This window comes from Talpa occidentalis, unplaced genomic scaffold (assembly GCF_014898055.3).
Source record: "Talpa occidentalis isolate TD23 unplaced genomic scaffold, MPIMG_talOcc4v2.1 talOcc4.12, whole genome shotgun sequence".
NCBI lineage: Eukaryota > Metazoa > Chordata > Mammalia > Eulipotyphla > Talpidae > Talpa > Talpa occidentalis.
Genome location: NW_023601212.1, coordinates 94,314,056 through 94,332,899, shown reverse-complemented (window position 1 = coordinate 94,332,899; position 18,844 = coordinate 94,314,056). Strand labels below are relative to the sequence as shown.

Here is an 18,844-nt window from a genome sequence, read left to right as displayed (position 1 = left end):
GGCCTCTGGGCTGTGCTGGATGCACAAGGAGATACGGGGGTGCCCCAGGAATGCACCAGGACTGGGGGGCAGTGCGTCCTCCTCACGACTCCCGGTGGCAGGCCTGAGTCTCCTCTCCCCGCCTGCGGGCTGCACCCCTGGGCAGGGGCCGGCTCCTACCTGAGCTTGCTCTTGAGGGCGTTCACCTCCCGGCCCATGGCCTCGTTGCTCTCCGTGGCCTCATCCAGCTCCCGCTGCAGCTTCCGACGGTTGGCATTGATGCGCTGGGACTCCTCCTCTGCCTCCTCCAGCTGCCTCTTGAGCTGCTTGACTCGCACGTTCCCCTTCTCTGCCTGTGGGGGGGCCCCGGTCAGAGGCGGTGGAGCCGGGTGCGTCCCCGGAGCCCCTCTCCCCGTCCACTGCGGCTGGGGGGCCCGGGGCCAGGCGCCCGGGGCCGTACCTGCTCCTTGTACTGCTCGGCCATCTTGCGCTCGTCCTCCACCTGCAGCAGCACCTCCTTCAGCTTCTTGTCCTTCTGCTTCAGCGCCTTGGCGGCCGCCTGCTTCTCCCTGCGTGCAGTGGGGGCGCGGGGACGGCGTCAGGTGGTGTATGAGCCAGACCAGCATCTCGCCCACCCATGGGGGGCCCCACTTCCTGAGCCCCCAATTCGGCCTCACCCCAAGAACTGGTCAAAGGCCCCAATGTTATGTGGTTACTAAAAGGAACGAAGCGCCAGCACGCGGGATGGCGGGTGAGCCCTGGAGCCTTCGTGGTGGAGGAGCCCAGCAGGCCGCGTGCTGTCTGGCTCCACACATGGGAAATGCCCAGGGCAGGCAGGAGACAGGCAGTAGGTAATGGGGGGGCTAGAGCGATGGCTGAAGGGGACGGTACCCAGGTGGGGAATGTCCCGAGGCTGACTGAGGGTGAACCTGTCTGAATATACTAAACACCATGGACCCGGCCTTCAGTGGTGGGCGTGTGGAATGTGAATTGTCAACAGAGCTGCTCCCAGAAAGGGTCAGACCCTGCAGTTTCATGGGGCAGATGTGCTGGGGGGGGCCCTCAGCCCAGGCGCACCTCTGTGAGCGGCCCCCACGCACGCCCGTGCTGAGGGTGCTGACAGTCTGGGCATCTGCAGACTGAGGAAAGCAGCCCGTGCTCCGGGTGGGAGGAGCCACGCTACGTGTGCACTGACAGCAGGGGGCTGGCTCTCCCGCGTCTCCACCCAGCGGGTTTCGCATCCAGGACGGACCCCCCTCGTGCCCCCTCCCACCGCAGCAGACGAGCAGCAATGGGCCCGGCCCCGCTGTACCTGGCCTCCTGCTCCACCTGTTCCTCCAGCTGTGCGATCTTGGCCTCCAGCGAGGCGATGGTGGACTTGAACTTGGACTTGACCGCACCCTCCATCTCCTGCAGCTTGCTCCGCAGCTCCTTGTTCTGGCGCTCCAGCTGCTGCCGGGCGCTCTCGTTCTTCTGGGCCGCGCTGCGCTCCGTGGCCAGCTCGTTGTTGAGCTGTTCGGCCTGGGGACGGTGAAGGTGGCAAGGTGGGTGGGGCTCCTCCCCCTCCGGTCTCCAGCCTCTGCATCCCTGGAGCCCTTCTCCCTGGTCCACCAGCTCTTTCCTGCTCATCCCTTAAGGCTCAGCTGCAGAGGCAGCGGCCCCATACCACCGGGCTCCCTGCCCTGGCTCCTGTCTGGCCACACTAGATGGTGAGCGGCTTTCAGCCACGCACCTGTCATGGGCTGGTGCTCAGTGACCTCACCGAGGACCCACTATGGTTAGGCCAGGGCTTGGGCTGCGCAGGTGGGGAGAAAGGCCCCCGCTCCAGGCCTGGAGGCAGCCAGACCACCAGGTGAGGTGCTGCAGGCTGGCATGACACCGGCAGGGCGCTGGCGTGTCCAGAAGGGGAGTAGAAGTGTGGAGTGAACGCCCTAGGTCCCCAAAGCTGGGGTTTCCCTGCTCTCCACCCCCAGCCCAGGCCTGGTACACAGGAGCCTGCAGTGTGGGGCTCTGACCCTGTTATAGGGGGACCCCGGGCTCAAGCTGCTCTGGTGCAACCCCTGCCCCACCTGCTGTGTGGCTTTCCGGACACGGTCGCTCATGGCCTCCATGTTGCCTTGTTCCTCCTCTAGTTCCTCCTCCAGCTGTGCAATCCGGGCCTCCAGGCGCCGCTTCTCGTCCTGAAGCGTATTCCTGAGGGAAACACAGCCATGTCCCCCTCCACAGAGAGGCAGTGCCCCGCGACAGCCCTCATTTTATCACTGAGGCAAGGTAGGCCCAGAGAGGCTTGGAGACTTGTCAACAAGTCACACGACTAGGACCTGCGGAGCCAGGGCTCACATCCAGTGGACGCTGGCAAAGCCAGGTCTGGGATGGGGCCAGCTCTCCTCCCTGCTGTTCCAGGCTGCCCCTGCCCCCACCAGATGGGGAGGTGAAAACCCTGAGGCCCCTGTGGCCCCCGTCATGGGCTCCCTCCCGTCACGGGCTCTCTGCAGGTCTATTGTGTTCAGCATTGAAAGGGTGCAGGAGACTCTGAGGAGCTGCCTCCCCAGTTCTGAGTCAGGACCCCTTGCTCCCCACGCGGAGTCATACCTTCCTGACACACTGCTGGCCAGCTCCTCGGCCAGCTCCTCCTTCTCCAGATCTGCCTGTTTGCGAGCCCTCTCAGCCGCAGCCAGGTCCTGCAGGGTGGGAAGGAGAGAGCTGTGGTCTGTCCTGCCGGGGAACCACCTGCTCCTGTCACCCTGCATTCCTGGTCTCGACAGCTACCCTTGAAAGTGGCCGCACCTCCCCGAGCTCCGGGCAGGCTCTGCAGATACGGAAGGGGAAAAGCCTGTGCCTTTCATCCTCTCGGGGAGCGGGGTCCCCACCGTGTGGCAGCGAGAAGACTTTACCTCCTGTAGCTGCATGAGTTCAGCTTCCAGGCTCTTGGCTTTCTTCTCGTTCTCTTTGGCTGTGGCAAAGATGTCGTCTCTGGAGGCACGGGCGTCTTCCAGCTCCCTCTGGAAGTCCTTCATCTGAGCCTGCAGGGGGAGGGGTCGACAGGTGAGACTAAGAGGTCCTTCCTTACTCACCCAGGCTGGCGGCCCGAACTCCCCGTCCACGCCAACCCCTAGAATCTTCCACGTTTAACCACAGAGAAGTCCCCCTGGCCGTGGCACTGCCCTCAGCCACAGGGGGCTGCTTGGGGACCTTGTTCTGGATGTGCCCTGGATAACCCTGTAAGAAACGGCTCCTGGTATGACCTGAGGCTGTGCCCAGTACAGTGCCCTTCCCAGGGTAGGCTAAATGGTGATAGAACAGCAGCTGGGCAGCGAGCCAAGGCAGATGAGCTGCCTCGACTTCCCAGAAGGGAGATGCCACCTCCCTTCTCTTCCTGTGCCTGCACGCGGGTCACCCACCTGCAGTTTGCGAAGCTGCTTGATGGCCTCCTCCCTGCCCTTGATGGCCGAGTCGGCCTGCAGCTCCAGGTCCTTCAGGTCCCCTTCCAGCTTCTTCTTGGCCGCGGCTGCCAGGGCACGTTGCTTCCGCTCATCTTCCAGTTCCGTCTCATACTCATGAAGCTGAGCCAGGAAGAAAGCAGTGCTGCAAGTGGGCCAGCCCTAGGAGGTCCAGCCCTGGGAGGCGCCCAGCAGAGCCCCAGCTCCCGGGCGAGACCGTCTCCAGGCAGCCGGGGTGGGGCGGCGGGAGAGAGAAGCGGCCACCCACCTCCCGGGCCCCTGTGCGATTACCTGCCTCTGCAGCTGCCGCCGCTTCTCCTCATTCTGCTCATCCCGGGCCTGCAGCTCCCTCTCGAACTGGCCCTTGAGGGCCTGCATGTTGACCTCCAGCCGCAGCTTGGCATCCTCCGTGGCCTGCAGCTCGTCCTCCAACTCCTCCAGCTGCGTCTTCATCTCCTCCATCTGGGTCTCCAGGGCCCGTTTGGACTTCTCCAGCTCATGGACCTTTCACGTGAGGGTGGACTTCATGAGTACGGTGGGGCAGCCCGTGATGGCAGCAGCTGCGAGGACTCTTCCCCACCCGCATGTGCACCGGGGGGCCTCCCTTGGAACCGTGGACTCAGACTCCAGCCCCAGCCAGGCCCCATCTCTGCACCAGTCTCTGACTCCTGGTCGTTGCTGAGCAGGACAGAGGCACAGCCAGCCCCACACGCTGACACACAAGCGGGGGAGCAGCAGGACCCCAAGAGTGACTCACATTCTTGCCCACGTCATCCTTGGAGCTGACCAAGTCCTCCATCTCGGCTTTGAGCATTTTGTTGGTCCTCTCGAGTTCCTCTTTGGCTTCCAAGGCCTCCTCCAGGGCCCGCGCCAGGGACAAGGCCTTGGTTTCCTTCTCCCTGGCTTCTGCCTCGGCCCTGTCCCGCTCATCCGCGTATTTGGCAGAGATGTTCTTCTCCTCGGCTAACAGCTACAGCGCAGCAGAAAGAGCCAGGAGTCACTTCCAGGCACACTCAAGGGGCAACGAGATTTAACTGCAGATCATGGGGTCGGAGCCTTGTCTCCCACTGAATTTATCCAGGTGCGGGCGAGGTACGGTCCTGCTAACGACAGGCTGGGCCGTCTAGCTGCGTGGTCACACTGACGTTCGCACGACAAGCTCGCCTCATGACAGGTCTCAACATACCCCCGCCATTAAGTGATTTGGATCCTATGGGAATAATTGAGATGGTCTTGGGGGCCCCTATTTCTAGATCAGCCTTGGGCAGCACCAGCCTCTGCTGAATCTCGGTGCTTTGAAACCACGAGCGCCGTCGGTGTTGGTTAGAACTTGCTGCCACCAAGGGCAAGGCGACGTTCAGCCCTTCAGGGCCAGTGATCCCTCTTTTCTTGGCCACAAGTAGGGCACAACTTGTACCCATAGCAGGGGAGATGAGTGTGCGGACTGGCGTGGAAAGATCGGGGTCTGTCCTCACACTTCCCACTCTGCTGGGAGGAGCAGCTCAGAGAGCTCTGTGCTCGTCAGCCTCGTCCTGGGGGAGGTGAGCGGTGCGGGACAGCGTGCATTTTAACATCCAAAAATCAAACTTTCAGTACTCAGCAAAGACAGGGGAACACCAAAGTGACCCTCCGAGGCCTTCCCCCAGATCATGAAACAGCACATTAGACAGGCTGGTGGGGTGGGGGTGGGGGGTCAGTGCAGGGAGCCCCCACTGTTTTTTGTAAAACCTGAGTCACTTGCAAACCAAATCATCCTTTCTAACTCTGATTAACATATTAAAATTAGGTATTTATGGGCTTGGGTCATACAGATAGGGGTGTTTGTCAGATCTCGCCTTGTGCACACTTAAGATCTGTGCATTTCACTGTACGTGAAAGAAGCAAAGTTATTTATTAAGGGAATCTAGTTAATATGCAACACGGAGGCATTGAGGGGGAAATGTACAGATATCTGCTTTGAAATGCATCCAAAAGATTAGATACAGATGCCACACACCCATATAAGAAAATCTGAGCTGAAGTGGGAAATATTCACACTCAAATCCAGGGGACAGGTTTACAGGTGTCCACTGCACAGAGTTTTCAACTTTGTGGGGTCTGTACAGTTCTTAGTGAAACATTTGGGGAAACACTATGTACAGAGTAGAAACCTGGAGACTTCGGCAGGCTCTCAGATACCCACTGAGTGACGAGAAGATGCACATAAATCTCGTGCCTCTGGGGAGCTAGACCCTAAGCCGCTGCTGTGCCTGCTGGTGGCCCTCGTGGTGGGGATGCCCAGAGCAGTTCCGAGGTGAAGGCTCTGCCACCCTCCCCACGCTGACCTCGGAGCCCCGTATGTCCTGGTCAGGCGGAGCCAGCTGGCCCTCCGCTGCGTCCAGCCCCACCCAGCAGCACCGGCACCCATGTCCCGGACAGAGTGGCCGGCCTGCCCCCTGTACCTGATCAAACTTCTTCTGCTTCTTTTCCAGGTTGGACACCAGCTGCCGCTGGTTGTCCAAATCAACGACCAGGTCGTCCAGCTCCTGCTGAAGCCTGTTCTTGGTCTTTTCCAGTTTGTCGTAAGCAGCCGCCTTCTCTTCGTACTGCTGGGTGAGGCCTTCAATTTCCTTCTGGAACCTCTTCTTGCCCTCTTCCAGGGATTCCACGGTTATGGCAAAGTCCTGCAGCTTCTTCTTAGCATCAGAGAGCTGAAATGGCAGCATCCGGGGTGGGGTGAGAGGGGGGCCGAGACGGACCCCTGTCCCTGTGCCCGCACACTGAGAGGTGACGACCACCTTCTCCTGACTCAGAGGCCAGGCGGGCAGGGGCAGCTGAGCACAGTGGTGCCCACGCTCTGCCGCAGGCGAGCCTCCGAGCCTGACCTGGGCTGTGACGGGCACACACCTGGATGTTCAGCGTTGAGATGTGCCGCTCCAGGTTCTGCTTGGCCTCCGTCTCCTCATCCAGCTGCTCCTGCAGGCTGTTCCGCTCATCCTCCAGCTGCCGCAGCTTGGTGGACACATTGAGCTTCTGCCGGGTTTCCTCTTGAAGCAGCTCCTACGGAAAGGGCACACGGAGGTCCAGGGACCCACCCTGGAAGGACGCAGCCCAGGTCCCCTGGCTGATGGGGCATGATTCCCACCTGAGTGTCCTGGAGCTGGGACCCGAGGGATGCCACATCCTTGGCCAGCTTGATGGCCTTCCCCTCCGCCTCGTTCAGCATCCCTGTGACGCTCTCCACTTCATTCTGAGGGTGCCGAGAGCCCGTGGTTAGTCAGAACCTCTAGAACAGGCTCCTCAAAGGAAGGTGAGCCCTCGGGACTCATGTGGTTGCCCTTGGGGTGTGCACAGGCCGGGGTTCCCACCACTAGGATTCCGGGGCCCTGCCAAGGTTGGCAGAGCTGGAACAGTAGGCCTGAGAGCCCAGACCCTGCGATGCTCTGGCCGCAAATGCTCCTAAAGGAGGGAGAAGCAGCCGCAGATGGCGCCGCCACTCCCAAGGGGCTCTGTCCTCACCCCCACTCTGTGCCCTTTCACCAACCCTCATGGCCCAAACCAAAGACACTGAAGGGGAGCAGCCCTCTGCTGCTTCCCGTGCCTTTTCCTCCAGCCCTGGTATCTGAGCAGGCCCTGTCGTTCCATCCTCTCCCCATTTACAGTGAGGCTGCAGATGACCATGATCTGGTCCTCCAGAACATTGCTTGTGTCAGGATACCAAATCCCTGCTCTCGACTGCATGTGGGAAAATCCTATTTAATGCTCCCCCCACCCCTTACCCCAGACTGGACCCGTATCTCAGATGCCAGGCCAAATGTCTAATTCAAGCTAAGACCAAAGATAAACAGACATGATGTATCAGCCAAAAATCCATCACTCGCTCCCACCACTCAGAGTAAAGACATACATGTGACAGGGGCTCCAAGGCCCGGTGACACCTGGCTACAACCACCTCTTCTATGTTCTAGGTCGCCTGCCAACTCAGCATTCTAGTCTCCCTGGCCTGACGTGAGCTCTTAGAATTTCCATCTACCACTGGGCCTTTGCACATGCTTTTCTCTGCCTGGTAGACTTACTATCTGATGGTACATGCGTTTTAGGGAGCCTTTCCTGACTCCCCCTGCCAGGCCAAGCCCCTCTTGTGATTTGCACTTGTTGCATCATGTGCCACCCCTCCTTAGACTTGTTTCACGTCCGCCTATGTGAGTCTTCATGCCTCTCCCTCCACTAGTCTGGAGTCAGTTGGGGCAGGGGCGTGTGTCTCCTTCCTGGCTGTGGTGTCCCAGGCTTAAGCACAGTGCCTGGCAGGCAACGAGTACTCCATAAATGCTTGAACGAGTGGATGAAGATTTTTAAAGATGCGTTTCAATGGGGCAACCATCTGCTCTCCAGGAAAGTAACTGGAGGAAACCAATGGGCTTTGCAGCAGAGAGACGTCGCTTAGCTGGAAAGTGCTTCTTCCTGTGCAGAGGGGGTCCCCAGGGGGAGTGGGTCTTCCCGTGCCTCACCTGCAGCTTGTGCACCTTGTCATTGAGCTCAGCCCGGACCCGCTCCCCGTCGCTGCACTTGGACTGCAGCTCCTGTAGCTGCACCTCCAACTTCTTCTTCTTGTGCTCCACCTCCTGCTTGGCCTGGTTCAGCGCCCGCAGCTCGCCCGCCAGGTCTGCATTCTCCTTCTCCAGTGTCTGCTTGTTCTTGTCTAGGTTTGCCTTGGCCTGGCCAAAGAAGCACAGGGGAGGGGAGCACGCTCTAAGGTGGGTACGTGGACCCTGTCCTTGCCTCTCCCCCCCTCAGGTCCAGTGACCTGCACTTGACGCCTCAGGGGAGGGACCCCCAGGATGGGAAGTACCATCATGCTAAGACTTTTCTTGTTGTAGAAAGGCACCCAGGAGCTGCATGCAACCTGCCATCATGTCCCCCAGACACTATTTTGTACTTTTAAAAACAATGAGCTGCCAACATTTTAATAAAGAAATCTCTCCATCTGGACTCCCAGCTTCTCTTTTTTAAAATCTAGTGTTCTGTACAACGACTGTGGGGTAGTTTAAGGATGCAGATGTCATCAGAGTGGTGACTTGCACTGTGTATACCTCAACAGTTAGGGCTTTCCATTAAAAAAAAAAAACAAACTAAAAACCTGGAAGCGGGATTCTTGCCCTCCTCCATGGCAATGTTCAGCCGACTCTCTTGGAGCAGCTGGCCTGTGGATGGGGCAGCACACTCCCCTTGGCGCCACCCCTACCGCTCCCTGTTGCCTGCACGTTTATCATCAGGCATCCACTGCTATTACTGTGATAGTGAAAGTTATTTTATGTAATCAGCACCGATAGGCATGTGCATTTCCCTAGGGAAAAAATAAAGCAGAAGCAGGAGAGAGGACAGGCCTTCTCCCAGGGCTGCAGGGAGGAGGGGAGAGAAATGCTTGGATCCCAAGAGCAAACAACTCAGCTTCCACAGCCCCTGGGCAGCCGCAGCCACCTTCCCTCTGCTCCAGGCAGGATGGGGAGCTGTCTGGACCTTGGACAGAGACAAGGTGCCTTGAGTGGTGATGGGGGCGGGTTGATAAGCAAGGCGGGGTGGGTGGCTGAGGGAACCTGAGGTCCACTAAAATATTATCCCAGACAAAGGCCCCAGGACTGTGGCAAGACTACAGTTGTGTGAGGGCAGCCCAGGTAGGAATACTGTCCCAAGTTCCAAACAAGCTCACAGAACCCAAAACAAAATGCAGACAATTCTCTTTCAATGCACTTGGGTGAGTGGGCAGAAGTGCATGAAACAGATGTGTCCGCCTGGGTCTTGAACAGCCGAATCCTTCCAAAAGGTGGATAGAGAATAAGGAGCTACTCTTTCTGGGCCCCCACTTCCAGCCAGAAAGTTAAAAGAAACACACACCATTGCTCGGAGGGCCAGTTACTTCAGGTGGGAAGAGCCCATCTGGGTTCGAATTACATAAAATTAAAAAATAACTTCTGGGCACAGAAAAGGAAAGATAACAGAAAGGGGAAATTTATGACAAAGGGCTGTGATGACAGGCGCAATCTTATTTGCCCCAAATAGGAAAGAATGGACAAAATGTTGAACGTTAGTGTTTAGATCCCTCTTGACAAGGGACGGTCGTGAACAGGTGCCGTATTACTCAGAGGATGGGTCTCAGGGTGGCACGGTGCTGCAAGGAGTGGTCCTAGCCCCACTGGATCCAGGGTGGGGTGGGGGCTGGAGATGTGCTTTGAGCAAGGGCCACAGGTGAATGAAAGGAGTTAGTGTTTGCAAATCGCTGGGACAGCATCTGGTCCTGGCCAGTGCTGTGTGTGAGGGACCACTGGCGTTCCTCCTAGTACAGGAAATTGTGAGATGCTTGGTCCAAATGGCAGTGAAGCAGCTCACAGAAAAATGCTCGGGCAACCACTTCATGGAAGGATATTCACCTCGACCCGTGATGGAAACACACGCCAACTCTTAACAAGTCAGGTAGGCAATGCCACGCCCACTCCCTCCAGCTTGGGGGACGCCTAGCAAGGGTGGGGCAGTGGGGTTGCTGAGGAAAATCATCCAACAGAAGAATTAGATGGCATCATTCTCAAACTCTGCTAGAGAAATAAAACCTTCACAGTCTTCCTCCAGTCTGCAGAGAAATTTAGATGGATAGACTGACCCGGACTTAAGTTACTGCTGAGCTGTTGCTCACCTGCTGGGGGCAGCTCCTGTCACCCCCACCCTGTGGGGCCCAAAGCCACACAGCTGAGGTCCATAGTGTGGTTCTGGCCCTGACCAGCCATGGGGCTGGGTGAGGTCTTAATGGCTGGGCCCGCTCTCCCTTCACGTGTGAGATGGGCCCACCGGGTGATCGCAAGGATTGAGTGACGTAATGCGCCCGAAGCACTTATTACTAGAAATTCCGTTACCTTGCTATTTGTCCCAGCACAGACCCTGAGGAGTCACATGGGCCTGCTGGCGGAAGGCTCTTATGTCATCACCACCATGTCACCACTCACCCTCTTGAACTGCTCAAGCTGCTCCGTGAGCTCCTCCACCGCCTGCGTGTGCTTCTGCCGCATCTCCTGGACCTGGGCCTCGTGGGACCGCGTCTCCTCGTCCAGGGCCTTCTTTAGCACCGTCACCTCCTGCTCCCGCTTGGCCCTGCACAGGAGGAAGACGGCGGAGGTGAGCCAGGCTTTCCCCTCGCACAGCGCTGTCCAAGGAGTGAGAGGTCTCTGAGCTGAGGTCTCCATTGCCACCCTCCCTGGCTGCGTGACCGGGTGTGTCACCTCCCCTCTCTGAACCTGACATTTCCTCCACTGCAGAACGAGGAGGTTTCCTGCCCAGATCATCTCAGAGCTGGCAGAGAGATGCAAAATTATATTGTTCCCCAGATAGTCATATTAGCTCTTATTTATTATTTATGCCAGGCCCTGGCCTGAGTTCTTCATAAACATCCTCTCAGATAAGAGTGACCCCAAGTGGCAGGAACATTATCATTTCCATCTTCCAGCTGGAGAAAATACGGCAAAGGGAGGGTAAGCAGCTTGCCCGGGCCGACAGAGCCAGGATCTGAACCCAGTCTGATTTCCAGTCCAGGCTTTTAAAGACCTTGCTGGCCTTTCCTGTCCTTTTGGCCAGATGGGAAGACACAATGTTTTGCTGGCTTCCAGATAAGAGATGAAACGCAAAAGCCAAGGCGTGAGAAATCGCTCTCAATGTCTGACACAGAATACACTCAAAATTTGTTTGTTGAATGACTAAACAACCTAGTTTTACTAAAGTCAGCATTCATTATCTAGCACTATCAAATGCGTGTTTTTGTTGTGAGTTTTTGTTGTTTATAATAATAAAATATTATTTTATCTTCCACAAAACTTATACACGCCCTTGGAAATTAAAGCTTAGAGATTTACTCAATTTACTTCCACACATATGAAAAGACAGGAAGGAAATAAATACATTCACCATGGGGGCAAAGGGGGATGGTTTTGGTGTCTACTTTCGTTTAGTTTTCAAGTTATCCTCTGACCGAGTGTGTCCTGCTTTGGGATCCAAAACAAGATGGTTAAAAAGGTCCACATTTAGGTCAAAACAAACTGTCGGAATCCTGAGTCAGGATCCCGTGGGGTTCCCCGGTGACCCTCCCTCTCCCTACCTGAGCTCCTGCTGGGCGGCCGTGCTGTCCAGCGTGTCCTCCAGCTCTGTCTTCAGTGCCTCCAGCTCCTCCCCCAGGTCCCGCTTCTGCTTCTCCGCCTTGTTTCTTGCTGCCCGTTCTGAGTCCAGGTCCTCTTGGAGGTCTGAGATGTGACCCTCCAGCTCCCGGATCTTCTTCAGGGCATTGTTCTTCTGGGCAATCTCATCATCCAGCCTGTCAGGCACAGATCACCAGAATCAGGGCCCTGGGGTCCCTGGCCCCCTGCTGGCTCGTACCGTGGCCAAAAATGCTTTTCTGGAACCAGCCACTCATTGCAGAGAACAAAATGTGTCCTGCCTGGTCCTAAGACACAGCCAACCTCTCCCTGCTGTGGGAGCTGCTGGGAGATTTACAAGCAGGGGCAGTGCAAGGCAAATGCCGGGTTAGTGAGCAGGCAGAGGTGGGGTCTCGAGCAGGCTCACACCCTAGAGCTAGGTTTTCAGTTGGTCACTGAGCGCCATCAGGCAGCATGGACTGGAAGAGAAGGAACTGGCAGGGGACCCATCAGGAAGCCACAGGGCTTGGGTCCCAGCTTAGCTGGGTGACAGTCCCGGGCTCCACCACTACCCCAGGCTCAGCCTCGTCCTCGGGACATGGAGGCAGCACAGCACTCCAGCCAGGAATCCGCAGAGACCGGAAAGAGCTTGGCACGCAGCGAGCAGGTGAGTGGGCATTGGTTGCTCTGCTGCAATAGCCCCAGGAGGCAGTTAGTGCGAGCCCAGCTACGAGCCGAGCTGGGACAGGCCAGGAAGGGGAAAGGGCATGTTTTCAAGGATGGCAGGACGTGAGGGCTGCAGCCTGCTGAGAGTGGGCAAAGCTAAGGAGGAGACTGGCATTCACAGAAAGAGGGAGCAGAGGAGAGGCTGGGGGCGGGGAGCCGACAGCCGTGGTGTGGGCTGTGCGAGGTACGGTGGAATGGACCACATTGGCATGGGCGACTAGACACCTAGAACAGAAGTGTGGATGTGCAAGCACTGGGCACCCTAAAGGCAGACATGTAGGGAGAAGGGTGACACAAAGTGGGTGAGCTGGGAGGGAAGGGGAGAAAATCAAATACATGGTTCTGGGGTGCCAGCGGGTGCTACCAGCCTAGGGCCACCCGGACCAAGGTTGCCACTGCAGGTGGGCAGAGGCCCACAGGGCACGTGGACACACAGGCCATGCCGCCAGCCGCGCTACCTGGCCAGGGCCGCCTGCAGCTCCTCCTCCTTCTTGGCCAGCTGCATCTTGAGCTCGGCGATCTGCGCCTGCAGGTCAGCAATCTGCTCGTGGTAGTCACTGGCCTCTCCCTCCAGCTTCCGCTTCAGCTTTTCCAGCTCCTGCCGGCTCTTCTCCTCTTTCTTCAGCCGCACTGCAACAGAGCCAGGCCCTCAGGAGGGCATCCTCCAGAGACGCCCGCCTGGCACTTCCCGCAGGAAATTCACACCCACGCACATGTCCCCCGTAATCATCACAGTCACGCCACTGTCCGTCCAGTGTGTCTTGACGAGGGTGACTCGGGGAGCCTACCTCTCTTGAAATAATCTGCCATCTTCAAGTTCCCTTTCTGATTTTCCTGCTTTGAAAACATCCACCCGCAACCTCTCTGCAAGGATGGCCAATTTACCTTCCAGTTCTGAGATCATGGACTCGTGCTTGTTCTTCAGCTTGGTAAGATTCTTGGCCTTTTCTTCTTCTTCTGCAAGATTCGTCGTTAAGTCACTAATCCTCTCTTCAAGGAGTTTTCGTTCCTTTGGGGGAAAGAGAAATACTGTGTTTCTGTTCTCCAGGATCTGTGTTTTACTTTTAGTAATGTTCAGATAAATAGGTAAAAGAAAAACCCACATTTTAACCAAATACAAGCTGGAGTTTTAAATGATAAAGTGAAATTCCCTAACAGTAATTTCCAATAATCAAAAAAACCCCAATAATATCCTCTTCTCATGTCATGTCACTCTGCCCCTCATGCTTCCATGTCCCAGTCAATGAGGTCTCCTCCTGCTTCCTACCACATTCTGGCTCATCCCTGCCCCAGGGACTTTGCACAAACCAGGCCATCTGCCTGGGATGTTTACTCCCTTCTTCCTTTAGCTGCTCATCACACTTTAGATGTTCACCTAAATGTCACCTCCTCCAGGAAGCCTTCCTGGAATACCCTACCTTCACCCCGAGTGCTCTGCTCTTATTATATGGTAAGAACCTCCTTCAGAACTCTGATCATGATGGGAATTAATGGTTGCCTATAAGACTGTCTATTTGCTGTCTCACTTGCGTATAAGCTCTCCAAGGACAAGGTCCTCCTTTTCCAGGCATGCCCTGTACCCACCAGAGGGCCTGCTGATCTTTAGCTCAAAGAACTAAAGGGAGCCCATCTTCAGTGGGGCTGGTTAGTGGTTACTAAGTAGGGTATCCTATTTGTCCAAGGGGATATGGGGACTGTTCTAGTTTGGGTGCTACAAGTCCCACACCCCTGAGAGCCCTCAGTCTCAGGCAAGCCAGGACTCCTCTGAGTAACTAGAAATGGCCCATGGGAATATGGGAGAGGACCCCAAATCTGGGCACATGAGCTGCCTTTACCAACTTGGCCCCACTGGTCGTGGTGTTTCTGAGACTTGCTCTGTGGCTGCCTGGGGCTGGGGGGACCACTCGGGACCCAGTCCACAGCATCCCACATCCAGACCACGGTCACGGGTGACCTTGTCACTGCTCGAGGCAACCTTGGCTTGGCTTTCAATACCTTGTTCTTCGCTTTCAAAAGTCAAGCATCTGGTGAGCTTGTCATTTTGACACAGATGCTCAGACCCACTCACTTTTGACAGCTTATTGTTCTGATCATCCATAACCAGCATCTCATCCTCCAGTTTCTTGATCTTGGCCTCTGCTGTGACCTTCTCAAGTTGTAGCTTCTGCCTTGCAGCCTCCTCCTCCTCCAGCTGTTCTTCCAGGTCCTTTGTGGGAGAGGGAAGAGAATCACCATCTTGTTTAAAACAAAGTCACTTTCACAGAGCTCTGGGGACTAGCTGCAGTGAAGACACCCCATGCTCTGTGGTGTCCTCTTAATGGAAATGAAGCCTCAGTCTCCTCATCTGTAAAATAGGGACAGTTGATATCTTGGTGGGTTTTGAATGTGTTCACAAATTATTTGGTACTCTTCCTCACAAGAGGTGGAGCTTAATTCCTCCCCTGGGGGAGGGGTCTGGACTTAGTGACTTGATGTAACAAATAAAAATAAGAGGAAGTGATGGGTGTAACATCAGCGATTGGACTATAAAAGGCCTGTGGCTTCCTCCCCCATTCTCTCCCTTGACTCACTTCCTCTGGAGTAGTCAGCACCACATGGAAATGAGCTGAGTGAGGTTTCCTGCCTGCAGCCAGGTGAGCAGGCCCTGTGGGTCCTCCACCCCCAGTCGAGCCTTTAGACGACCACAATCCCCTCACCCCTGCCTGACATCCTGATGTCAACCTTCTGAGACCTTGAGCCAGACCACCCCCCAACCAAGCCACTCAAAGTTCCTCATGGTGTGACATAAATGGTTATTATTTCCAGCTTCTAAGCTGGGGGCTGTTTTGTTCTGCAGCAATAGCTGACTCATACAGGTACCTACAGAGGGGTTGCTCTTAGGAGGAGAGGTGAGAGCTCACAACAGGCAGGGCAGAGCAGGCTCTGGAATCCCAGCTGTAGTGATGGGACCTTGGGCAGAAAGCTGTCCTCTCTAGGTCTTAGTCTATTTATTCAGTGAGGATCATATCATCAAAGGCATCTCCCAGGCCTGAAGGGAGGTGAAGTGCCCTGGTAGCCACCAAGTGCGGTCTCAGTGCTACAGGCCTTACCAACATCTGCTGGGCCATCTTCTTCCTTTCAGCCTGCAGTTGCTGGCCCCGATCTTCTTCCTCCTCCAGGCGGGCCTCCATCTCATGCAGGATCTCCTCCAGCTCCTGCTTCTTGGCTGCCAGCCGGACCCTCATCTCCTCAGCCTCTGCGTACAGCTCTGTCTCCGCCTGCAGCTGCTCCTGCAGCTGGTTCTTCTCCTCAGACAGCTACATGCAGGGGTGGGGAGGTGGCCAGTGAGGCTCACAGGGCCATAGAGCCCACCCTCCCTTGCTGCCCGGTCACGCTCCTGGCCGGGTACCTGCGTGTGCTTCTGTTCTAGCTCCTTGAGCTCCGTTTCTGCCTTCTGCTGCCTCTCCTTGATCTTCTGCAGCTCGTCCTCCTTGGCTTGCATCTCCTCCTCCTGCCGTGTCACCTGCAGCAGGGGCTTCACCTGCAAACACATCATCAGCCTGTCACTTGTTTTCATAGCACAAGGGATCCACTCAAGATAAATGAAATCAGTGGTTCTCAGTTGGAGACAATTGGACCCAAAGCCACACCCTCCAAGGGGACATTTGGTGATTCTGGAGACCGTCTCTGCTGTCACACTGGGGTGAGGGATGCCACCAGCATCTAGTGACCAGGGATGCCATTGAACATTCTAGAATGCACTGGAAAGCCCCCACAACATGGAATTATCCATCCCAAATACCAATAGCGCAAAGGTTGAGAAACCCTAAACTAGGGCAACTGAAAAAGCTGCAAAGTGTCTCCCCACCCCTTCCTACAGATTGTGCTGGAAAATGGATGTTTCCTTCCAAGGAGCAAATGTGGGGCATCCTCTACATCCAGGGTCATTATTAGGAGAGGTGAGTGGTTGCAGGGGCTGTGGAGGGCGGGCGTGGCTATGAAAGGGTCACACGGGTGATGCTGGTGGTAAATGGAATGTTCCAGAGCTGTGTTAAGGTCACAGCTGGAATCCACGGGCTAAGGACGGGGGAGCTTGACCTCCAGGCCTCTTGTCCAGTCTTTTTTTTTTTTTTGCTGATCAACTCATTTTTTATTTTTTCTTCCAGTCTTTTTCCCTAAACATTTAAAATATACACTCAAGCTCACGCTGCCCAGTTTGACATGTGACTTCTAGTATTTAAAACTGGAAAATAATGATGCTCTTACATCATTTCTACAACTTTATTTTTCCTTTTTATGTGTGTGTGTTTCTTCTTTTTATATTACAACTTTATTTTTAGGTTGCCACCATTCTCAGTAGTTGGAAAATACTCTGTAGATGAATGAGCCCTCACTGATGAATGACCTGCCAGCAGTGGGCAGTGGAATTTTGCCATTGTAAATAAGGCCCCAATTTTTTTTTAATGTCAGAGGGCTTTGTAGACAGTTTTTCAGGGGTGTGGTCGGTGGGGATGCCCATTGCCAAAAGCACCGGCCTTCTCCCCCTTCCCAGGCTGGCTCGTGACTCTTGTGTCTGATGCCCGTTGTGCAGACCCTGTCTTTTCCTCTCGTGCGCCTCACGCATTCGCTCCTATGACTCTTGCCTGCACCCCCACTCAACATCCACAAGACCAGAGCCTGCAGCCCGCTCATGGCTGGTCCCCCATGCTCACACCTGCTCAGTAGTTGGGTCCTGTCCCTTTACACACTCAGGGCGCCTAAGGGAAGCGTGTCGTCGACCGGCCCGTCACAGCTGGCAATGCTGCCTCATTTTCCTTGTTTCTGACGACTTTCTTAGGGCAGGTTTTATGTATAGCCAGAGAAACAAACCCTCTATCTACACAACCACCTGGCAGGATCTCCAAAAAATGGTGCTGGGTGAAAAAAACCAAGGCCGGAGGTGTCGTATGGCCTAACTCCACGGATACATCACTCCCAAAATGACACGGTTCTAGAAAAGGAGAGGTGAGTGGTTGCAGGGGCTGTGGAGGGCGGGCGTGGCTATGAAAGGGTCACACGGGTGATGCTGGTGGTAAATGGAATGTTCCAGAGCTGTGTTAAGGTCACAGCTGGAATCCACGGGCTAAGGACGGGGGAGCTTGACCTCCAGGCCTCTCGTATGCCTGCCAACAAGCATCTCCAGTCCCATCTCCGGGGCTGCTGGAGTGGGGAGGCGGGACAGGCCTGGGCCACGGACAAGCCCAGGGTGCTCACCTTGGTGAACAGCCGCCACCACTGCCAGTTGCGCAGCTTCAGGTAAGCGGCGCAGTTTCTCTGGATCACCTTCATGGCTGTCAGCTGCTGCTGCCTCTTGGCAAAGGCCCTGGAGAAAGGGAAGGGGGTTACTGCACAAGCCTCCCCATCAGCCTCATCACAGCCTCCTGCCCTGTAGGATCCTGAAAGCCAGACTTCTGCCTGTTCTTTCCAGCTCAACCCCTCAGGAGGCTCCAAGCATCAGCCTCGCATCTCACCTGGGCACAGACCACTGAGGTCACCTGCAACCCATAGCCTTTCCTGGGGGACACCAAAGACCCTGGGCTCACAAAATGCCCTGGGCTTGGGGCTGCGGGTTGAACGATATCTAGGAGCTCAATCTGTAGGACACCGATCCTAGGTGGGCCCTGCACACACCCAGCTGTGCCACATCTGCACCAAAGCAGAGAGTCTGACAAACCCGTTCTTCCCTGGGGGCAGATGAAGAAACTCAAGCTGTCACTAAACGAGCACACCTCCTCCCTAAAGGCTAGTGAGTGTGCTCAGCTGCCATCTTGGGCATGGTGAACAGCATAGCCTCAGCCAGTCTAGAGGTGGGAGGGTGGCATCAGAGAAGTTAGGAAACTTAAGTTAGGCCAGTTGCTGGACCTAGAGCCTCCCACCTGGCAGTGACTCAGTGTGGTGCAATCAGGCCTTGCAGACAAGAGAGCGGTCCTATCTCATGATAAACACATTCACCAGACAGAGAGCTAGTGTTGGCCCTTAAAAATGTGCCTTCCGGGCCTCCCTGGTGGCGCAGCGGTTAAGCGCTGGGTTGTGAAGCTGCCCGCAGCCTTTGCAGCACCGGTTCGATCCCCGGCCGCCGGGAGAGGGTCCCACATGGCGCGCAGACCTCTCCTGCCGCCCACTGCTCCCCTCAGCAGTGTACTTCGTCACTCTGCCTGCTCTGCTCTCTGCTCTGGTGAATTCTCTCACCCTCCCATGCCTCTGACTGTACCCAGTGCTTGTATAAATAAATAATCTTTTAAAAAAAAAAAAAAGCGCCACTCCCCCTGTCCCCGAATGGTTGAGAATCCATATATAATCTTTGATTCCCCCAACGCTTAACAACAGTCTTCCCTTGGTATCTGGGGGTTGGTTTTAGGACCAACCACCACCATCCCTCCACCCTGCTGCAGATAACAAAATCCATAGATGTCCAAGCCCTTCTAGCCAGCCCTGCAGTCTGTGGGTTCTGCATCCACAGATTCAACCAAGGTTGGTTTTATACATGAATGCAGAACCCAAGAATAGTCAACAGTCTGCATAAAGGTGAGTGCG

General features: G+C 55.8%; 1 protein-coding gene across 1 annotated transcript in view; it reads right to left on the bottom strand.

Annotated features, from left to right (window-relative positions):
- The window catches only part of MYH11 (myosin heavy chain 11), an 86,426-nt gene that overhangs the window by 6,318 nt on the left and 61,264 nt on the right, over window positions 1–18,844 (bottom strand). The window contains exons 20-40 of the mRNA XM_037507553.2: window positions 17,525–17,633; window positions 15,681–15,812; window positions 15,382–15,588; window positions 14,361–14,498; window positions 13,178–13,301; window positions 12,751–12,922; window positions 11,533–11,745; window positions 10,391–10,535; window positions 7,907–8,113; window positions 6,544–6,648; window positions 6,306–6,458; window positions 5,861–6,109; window positions 4,177–4,389; window positions 3,711–3,923; window positions 3,381–3,542; window positions 2,874–3,002; window positions 2,572–2,660; window positions 2,049–2,172; window positions 1,292–1,500; window positions 440–548; window positions 160–332 (exon numbers count right to left, since the gene is read on the bottom strand). Of these exons, the coding sequence (XP_037363450.1) occupies window positions 160–332; window positions 440–548; window positions 1,292–1,500; window positions 2,049–2,172; window positions 2,572–2,660; window positions 2,874–3,002; window positions 3,381–3,542; window positions 3,711–3,923; window positions 4,177–4,389; window positions 5,861–6,109; window positions 6,306–6,458; window positions 6,544–6,648; window positions 7,907–8,113; window positions 10,391–10,535; window positions 11,533–11,745; window positions 12,751–12,922; window positions 13,178–13,301; window positions 14,361–14,498; window positions 15,382–15,588; window positions 15,681–15,812; window positions 17,525–17,633 (3,375 nt within the window). The remainder of the gene's footprint in view (window positions 1–159; window positions 333–439; window positions 549–1,291; window positions 1,501–2,048; window positions 2,173–2,571; window positions 2,661–2,873; window positions 3,003–3,380; window positions 3,543–3,710; window positions 3,924–4,176; window positions 4,390–5,860; window positions 6,110–6,305; window positions 6,459–6,543; window positions 6,649–7,906; window positions 8,114–10,390; window positions 10,536–11,532; window positions 11,746–12,750; window positions 12,923–13,177; window positions 13,302–14,360; window positions 14,499–15,381; window positions 15,589–15,680; window positions 15,813–17,524; window positions 17,634–18,844) is intronic.